We start from the raw sequence: 7,581 nt of genomic DNA, 5'->3' as shown, positions 1-7,581 counted from the left end.
AGGCCTGCCAGAGGTGATTGGGGACCACGCCGCAGAGGAACCTCCTCCATGGGCCCTTCAGCACCTTGCTTGTGGGCCTTCTGGAAGCAACTGCCGATCACTGCAGGAAACAGGATCACGGACTACACAGAGCCGCCATCTGACCCAGCTGGACTCTTTAATTTCTTTCCCATACGTTAAATATGGCTGTAGTTGCCCTTTGCAACAACCCCCTCAGAAGGACATTTTCTCCAGATGTTTTCTGTTGTGGGCTCCTCAGCTGGGGCGCAGCATGTTTTATGGGCCACGCTGCTTCGACTGCATTGCCATGACTGGCAATGGAGATACAACACACAGCTAGATTAAGCTCCCATCCAAATTGGGAATTTACAGAGGCACGGCTGAAGTTACCAGAAAGAGAAAGGTACAGCACACCCGTAAAGTGCTGAATTTTGTAGAGAGCCCAGCCCCAGGAGGGACAAAGTCGTGAGGGAACATCCCTCTGTATACTGACAGAGCACCTTTCTAAATTACCCCTTCAACCAGGGGACAGCTGCCTCCAGAATGTGGCTTGTCTCCCCTTTCCTCCCTCACCTGTACAGAGGAGCGTCCCCGCTGGCACTGTCACAGGCAGCAGTGCCTCCCTGCACCATCAGAGCACACACAAAGCCATTTCACTGTTCTAATTTCAGGGGGGGTTGGGCTGAAGCGGCCTTCAGTGCTCTGAGCTGCGGTGGTGAGTGAACTCCCAGAGGATGGCCTGGACCGCTTCCCGCCGACTCAGGCGTGTGGCTTTGCCCTGGTAGCGGCCACGCTTCCCCGCTCCTTTCCCTTCCAGAAGTTCCGCCACCCTTAAGGGAAGAACAAGAAGAGAGGCTGGTGAGCTCTGCGGGCTGGTTTTTACACTCTGCAGCTCTACTTCATGAGACTCCACCAAGCTTATAGCCTGGCTGATTTGCTCTCAGCCCTGGAAGTGCCAGATGGATGCTCTCAAGTCACTCTGGCAGCAGAGGGACATTCTAAGGGTGGCCACACACACCAGACTGTCCCCCACCCACCAACATCCAGGGACCTCATGTCATTTCTCTGAGGAAGAAGCCACTCACCTGGGCCCCAGCTTGTCCACAGCTTCAGCAGGCCCCGCAAGCAGGAAAAGCCCGGCTGCCTTTTCATCTCCCACAGATAGGAAAAGGAGGGTTTCCTGTTGAAAGGACCAAGTTTCAGTTCATGTGAAAGACTCTATTGCTACACCCTCTGTATTTACTAGCCTTGAACTAGTAGAATATTTTCACCTCAGAATTGTTAACTTCTGTTAACTTTTGTAGAAGGCTGTTAACTTTTGCCCTCATCTTCTCATTTAATGCTATTATACGCCCTTCTGTATCTTTTGTAGGATTTAACAGAGATTACCGGGAACTTTTATTTTGTGTACTAAGCCTTCAAATACGGCTTCTGTTGCCAATTACCTTACTTTTAATTTCATTTTAATTTATGTCTTGCATGGTCTGAAACCTCAGTAAAGTTAAATACCCAGGATGGTCTGATTTGTAGGTGTCTTGACATAACTGCGTTACGAGGGTGGCCAAGGGAGAACCTACAGGGAGCCCACGGCCCTGGGCTCAAGAGGGAAACAAGCACATCCAGTCTGAAAGAGAGACTCACCTCCGTGCCAATTTCATTCGCCACGATGTTCATGAACTCAGAATCACCATCTTTCCTGCAAAGAGGGACAACATGTTCCAAGACTTCATTGCAATTTCCCCCAGCAACACATTGAGCAGACATAAACCTAAATATGCACAGCTCTGAAGTAACAACCCCCAGAGGGGATCGATCAGCTCCACTTGAGGAAGGCCAGCAATAACTGGAGTGATATGGTGATAATTAAGAGGCATGCTGTTCAAAATTTTACAGAGAATTTTTTAAAATAAAGATGGAACACATCTTTCACTTTAGCACTTCACACCCCACTATTTAAAAAGTTCCTCTGAATGTCTGGGAAAACCCAGGTTTGCAGAATGTCTGCAAATCTGCAAAAGTGTGAGCGTGCACGCGCACACACACACACTTTTGGTGCCATAGTAGGAAAGGGGGGGAGTGAGGGCCAGCAATGGGACAGAAGCAGAGGTAACGTGGAGAGGGGGACTGGGGAGGAAGAATGGGATTTCCCCTACCCCCAGGTCCTTGTGGGTCATCCTCGTCAGTATATATTTTGGGCCAAAAGATTCCCAGTATGCAGAATCTCCCCTCCTTTCAGGCATTTAGATTGTGTGGGGATGAAATCCAAGTCTTCTATTTCCATCACATACAAAGCCCACGTTGAGCTATCTTCATCCTTACCTATGTAATATGAACACGGGTTCCCGAGCTGGGTTGCTTTTGAAATTCTGAGCAATTTGGACAGCTAAATCCCTCTGCAGGTTCAAATTGTTCTGAAAGGAAAGAGAATGGCACGATGCCAACACCACCAGGCTGAATCCAAGAGGAAGGGGAAGTGGTGTGGAATCCCCAGCAAGGCCAAAGCGGAAGCTGGGCTTGTGAAGATCCACCAGACCAGCTCCCAGACATAGTAAAGGGTTGCGGATGGCCTTGCCGTACTGTACCTGTCACGAGTCTGGATATCAGGGCACAACCTCCAGGGGCCTTGGGGAGGCAGAGGTCTTTGCCAGAATAGAAAAGCCAGAGTGCTGGACCGGGCCTTCTCCCCCCTGCTCTTTCTCAGGACATCCCTGGCCCCACCTGGCTCTCAATCGGGACTTCTCATGGCTCAAAGGCACATGAAGCCACATCTCTCTCCAATATTACCTCTGCCACAGCCAGCCAGGCCTGCTTTGCTACTGGGAGGTCAGCTTCTGCAACCTGGCTTCTGTCCTCTGATTGTTGACCAACCGCTGGGCCCTCACAAGCTGCCTGTTGACAGCTGGCTTTCAGCTGCTTCCCATGTGACCCACAGATCCTTCTTTCATCTCCAGGTAAGGCCTAGGGGTGGATCGCACGGCCGCCACAGAGAAGCCAAGCTCTTGGCTGGTCTTAGTGAAGGACTCCTTACAGGTCCCACCAACTGTACCTTCTGAAGTTGTTTCAGAGAGTTCTGCAGCCTCTTCACAGCCTCCACATGCTCCTCAGGGCCATTCCTGAAATGGCAGAGATAAGACAGGGTCCCTCAAGGAGGGCTGCGGTGCCCCTGCTCACAGGATGCAGGCTGGGAGGGAGGACAGCAGACAGGGACAGGCTGTTTTGAATCGGGAGGGTGTAGGATGGAGTGGGTAGCAGCCATGGCTCGACTGTCATCTTTCCATTCAGCAGCCATCTTTCCATTCAGCTGGGAAACGTGCATTATCCATCTCCAGCCCTAAGGTATGCTGGGGGAAATGTCCCATTTATGTAAGCATGAAACAAATAGGTAAAGGAAGTGACATCACATCCCAATGTTTACTAGACAGTCTGTGTTTACAGGGTGGTTTGCCATTGCCTTCCCCAGTCATCTACACTTTACCCCCAGCAAGCTGGGTACTCATTTGCCGACCTCGGAAGGATGGAAGGCTGAGTCAACCTTGAGTTGGCTACCTGAACCCAACTTCCATCAAATAGCTACCCTATAAATCTCACCACTACCCTGCCTTAAAAAGAGAAAAATCCCAACCATCAAAAGTGTCTTCACTGAGGCCTCTGGGTGGCTTACGGGGCTGAGGGTGTTCTGTAGGAGAGAAGGAGCTGAATACTTGCTTAAGCAGTGCTGTAAGAGCCTTTTCGGTGGCATGACTCTGCGCCAGAGACTTCAGCACTCTGTTTCCAGCAAGGAAAACCAAGTTGGTCTTGTTCTTTTTCCCCTTCTCAGTGCCCAGGAACTTAATAACCTTGGGAACAAAGACACGTTTACTCTGAGTGGGAGATGCTAAGCAGACGGGGAAAGGAAATGCATCTCATCCAGTCTTTTCTTAGGGAAAGAACTTTGTCCTCACACAAACAGCACAGCCCCGTGTCCACACCTGAGCCAATGCCTCAAGCTCATGCCTCACCTGCAGGTCACTGAGGTTGGAGACATGTGTGCCACAACACATGGTTGCGTCCACACCCTCAATGCTGACTATTCGCACAGGGCCGGTGTGATCGTCTGGCAAGCCACGGCTCCTCACCTGCAAGGCAACACCAGGTTAGAGCTGGACCAGGGGGCAGCACCCTTCTTTCCCACCTTGGCCTGGACCCTGCTCACCTTGTCACCCTCAGCATCGCCCTCCGCCAGATGGCGCACCACCACAGGGATTCGGGCTCGGATCTTGTCGTTTACGCTCTGCTCAAGGGCCACCACCTGATCTAAGGTCATCGAGGGGGTGTCCAGCTCCACAGTGCTCTGCTGATGGCCCAGCTCCCTGCAGAGAAGAAGACGGGGCTGGCACAGGTCACATCCTCCAGAACATGGGGGGGGGGGCAGAAAGCCCTCTTGGGCAGTTCTACTCTTTGAGCCTTACTCTCAGGAAAGGAATGCACTGCAAAGTATTAACAGATCTTGCTAGACTCTAGGCTACGTTATGGTTTATTTTTGACCTTTGATCAAAGGTAAAAACAAGATTTAGTAATGCTAATTAATTTACAATCTGTAGTCCACAGAAGAGTTGTCAAAGGATTAAGATATTGTCAAAGGTTAACAAGAAAACAATGATGCAGCAGATAGTGAAAGTAACTCTGAAAGTAATTTCTCAGAAGGCTTTTGTGGGAAATGTTTCTCTCTCTCAACTATAAGCACCATCCAAGAGAGTTTCTTAGGATTGGAATACATGTCTGGTGTGCGGATTCAATTCCTTACATCTCTAATTAAAGGCTGTCAGGTGCTAGGAAAGACATTACACTGCTTGGAAATGCCACTAAGAGCAGACCATGTCAGATGAACCAGTGTTCTGGCACGACTATGTTTGGGTTTTTTTTTTAAAATTAAAATGTTTATACTCCGCCTTTCCCCACATCTCAAGGCAACTTAAAATACAAATTTTAACATAAAAACATAACACAGCCCCAAACAATCCCCCTCCCACTCACTTCCAAATTAGTGTACCCAACACTCCATTCAAAGCATTAGCAACTAAAATGGCTTTGCAGGGCATCTGATGAACTTCTAGAGATGGCATGCTCCCCCACCCTCTCAGGCAGCCCCTTCCACAGGGCAGGAAGGGAAATGGCATGGACTCTGGTCAATGCCAGGCAGGCCACCTTAAGCGGGGAAACAGCCAATCTGAGGACTGCCGGTGGCGCAAGGGGACATACTGGGAGAGACAGTTCTGCCACAGGGGCTTGGCCTTGGCCAATGGCCATGTGGGCCCTGGAATGGAGGAAGTACCTGTTTTGGGGTGACAAAGAGTCTCGAGCCAGCCCTACTTGAGGCTCAGAGTACGTACATATGGGGAGAAAGCAAATGAGGAAGAGCTATGTCGTGCTCACCACGATGTTGTCTTGAATCCAAACATCAGATCTGCAACAGCTGTGATAAGATGTTGCCCTATAAAAAAAAGGCCTGGGCGTTAGCTTTGTTTACTTACCCCTTTCCCTCCTGTTTTTTAGTACCCCACCCCAATTATCTGGGTGTTTCATTCACTGCCTTCTCACCTGAATGCTGCTGCATGTGGTCGAACCGCCGGTCCCAGTCCAGCACTAGCTGCACCTCACTGCCTGGCTCAACAGGTGTCTGGATGAAGTGCAGAGCGTCCGGGCCTCGTCGAGCAACCCTGAGCACGGGGATGTCATTAAGGAGCCCCCGGTCGTCCGGCTGGAAGGGAGACGGAAAATCACTCGCCATGCTTCTGGGGGACCCTGCCCAGCTACACCTCACTTGTTTCTCTTCAAAGGTTCTGGCGTCTGAGGCACAGTATTTTTTTTTGCAAATGCTAACCTTTCCATCCCCCACTAGCCTGATAAACCAAATTTATATTAACCCTGGAAGTTGCTGGGCATTGTTACACAAACAGGAATTCTGCAAGTCACTTCAAAACTTTCAAAGTAAAAAATAACATTAATTGTAGGCAGCAATTATTTCTCAGATTTAAATTGCCATACCAGAACCCTTAACACATGTTATCATTTTCATTGAACGAGAATAAGCAAAATAAAGGCTTCATAGCCACAACACAGGACTTTAAGAACAAACATAAAAACAGCACAGCTGCACCAACAGTCTCATCCAAAGGGAAAAGCTTCAACATTAAATTCAAAGAAACAAATTAAAAGATGCAGAATGTGATGCTGGCCCGAGAGCGACGGGTAGTACCTGTCCTCCACCCTCTGGGAAAAGAATTGTGTCTTCCAGGATGACGTGGAATCCTTGCAGAGCCTCCTTCTTTCCACCATTTCTGGTTGGTAACTGGGCAGGGCAGCAGGAGACCACCCTGGTTGTGAGCTGGGAAGGAAGAACAAGGGACTGGAGCAGGATAACGGGCACCCAAGGAAACCGAGAGCAGAAGGGTGCCTCCACGCTGAGGCCGCGGACCCAGGAGAGGCGGTGGGATACGACAGCAAAGCCGGGCACGTGCCCACTGGGAACTAGCGTGGGGCAGACGTTGGCACGGAACTAGAGCCTGGGTTCAAATCCTAATGAAGCTCCCTGAGCCCGTCGTTCTCCTTCAGCCTCATCTACCTCACAGGGTGGTCATAAGGACAACAGGGCAGGGCTGCCAACTCCAGGCTGGGAAATTGCTGGAGATTGTGGGGTGAAGCCTGGAGAGGAGGGTGGGGGGTCAGCGGGGACGCGGTGCCCAAAAGCCGACCCTCCGAGGCTGCTGTTTCCTGCACGGGAAGGGATGCCTGTCGCCTGGAGGCGTTTGGACGCTGGAAGATCTCCAGACGCCCACCTGGCAGTTGGCAACCGCGCAAAGGAGGAGCGGCCCGCCAGGTGCGAGCTCCTTGGGGGGGGGGAGGGGAAGGGAGGGGGCTGGCGCCCTGCTCGCCACGGGGAGCCTCCTGCCCAGCCGGGGCGGCTCTTGGCGGCGGGCTGGGGGTGGGGGTGGGCTGCTGCTTTTCCTGCCCCCCCCCCCCCGCCCCGCGCACCCAACTGCAACCGGGCAGGCAGATGTGCCCAGCCGGTCATGGCAGAGATTTTCATGGGCCGGGTCATGCCAGTGCCAATGCCGCCGCCGCCCCCACCTGCCGTGCCCAGCTGTCCCGCTGGCACATGAACGCCATGACGGCAACCGGCACCGGCGGAGCAGAAGGGCCGCGGCTGAGGCCTCGGCAGCAGCGACTTCCGCCCGGCCCTACGGCAAGCGGAGAAGGACGCGGCGCGCTCGCGCCGCGTCCTTCTCCGCTTGCCGTAGGGCCGGGCGGAAGTCGCTGCTGCCGAGGCCTCCGCTTGCCGTAGGGCCGGGCGGAAGTCGCTGCTGCCGAGGCCTCCGCTTGCCGTAGGGCCGGGCGGAAGTCGCTGCTGCCGAGGCCTCCGCTGGCCGTAGGGCCGGGCGGAAGTCGCTGCTGCCGAGGCCTCCGCTGGCCGTAGGGCCGGGCGGAAGTCAATGCTGCCGACGCCTCCGCTGGCCGTAGGGCCGGGCGGAAGTCGCTGCTGCCGAGGCCTCAGTCGCGGCCCTTCTGCTGTGCCGGTGCCCGCCATGGCGTTCGTGTGCCAGC

The 7,581-nt window shown here is 52.9% G+C and overlaps 1 protein-coding gene across 1 annotated transcript; it reads right to left on the bottom strand.

The window, feature by feature from the left end:
- Positions 1 to 694: 694 nt before the first annotated feature.
- AARSD1 (alanyl-tRNA synthetase domain containing 1) lies at positions 695 to 7,147 on the bottom strand. Its single transcript, XM_056864719.1, has 12 exons — positions 7,108 to 7,147; positions 6,236 to 6,364; positions 5,578 to 5,737; positions 5,413 to 5,470; positions 4,193 to 4,349; positions 3,999 to 4,115; positions 3,706 to 3,836; positions 3,047 to 3,113; positions 2,320 to 2,411; positions 1,642 to 1,696; positions 1,086 to 1,180; positions 695 to 830 (listed from the first exon to the last, which is right to left on the bottom strand). The coding sequence occupies exons 1-12, from the start codon at positions 7,144 to 7,146 to the stop codon at positions 695 to 697; spliced, it is 1,236 nt and encodes a 411-aa protein (XP_056720697.1). The 5' UTR covers position 7,147.
- Between the last annotated feature and the right edge of the window lie 434 nt (positions 7,148 to 7,581).

Source organism: Euleptes europaea, chromosome 18, assembly GCF_029931775.1.
Source record: "Euleptes europaea isolate rEulEur1 chromosome 18, rEulEur1.hap1, whole genome shotgun sequence".
NCBI classification, from domain to species: Eukaryota; Metazoa; Chordata; class Lepidosauria; order Squamata; family Sphaerodactylidae; genus Euleptes; species Euleptes europaea.
The sequence above is the reverse complement of the archived record's forward strand: the minus strand, read 5'-3'. Positions and strand labels throughout refer to the sequence as shown.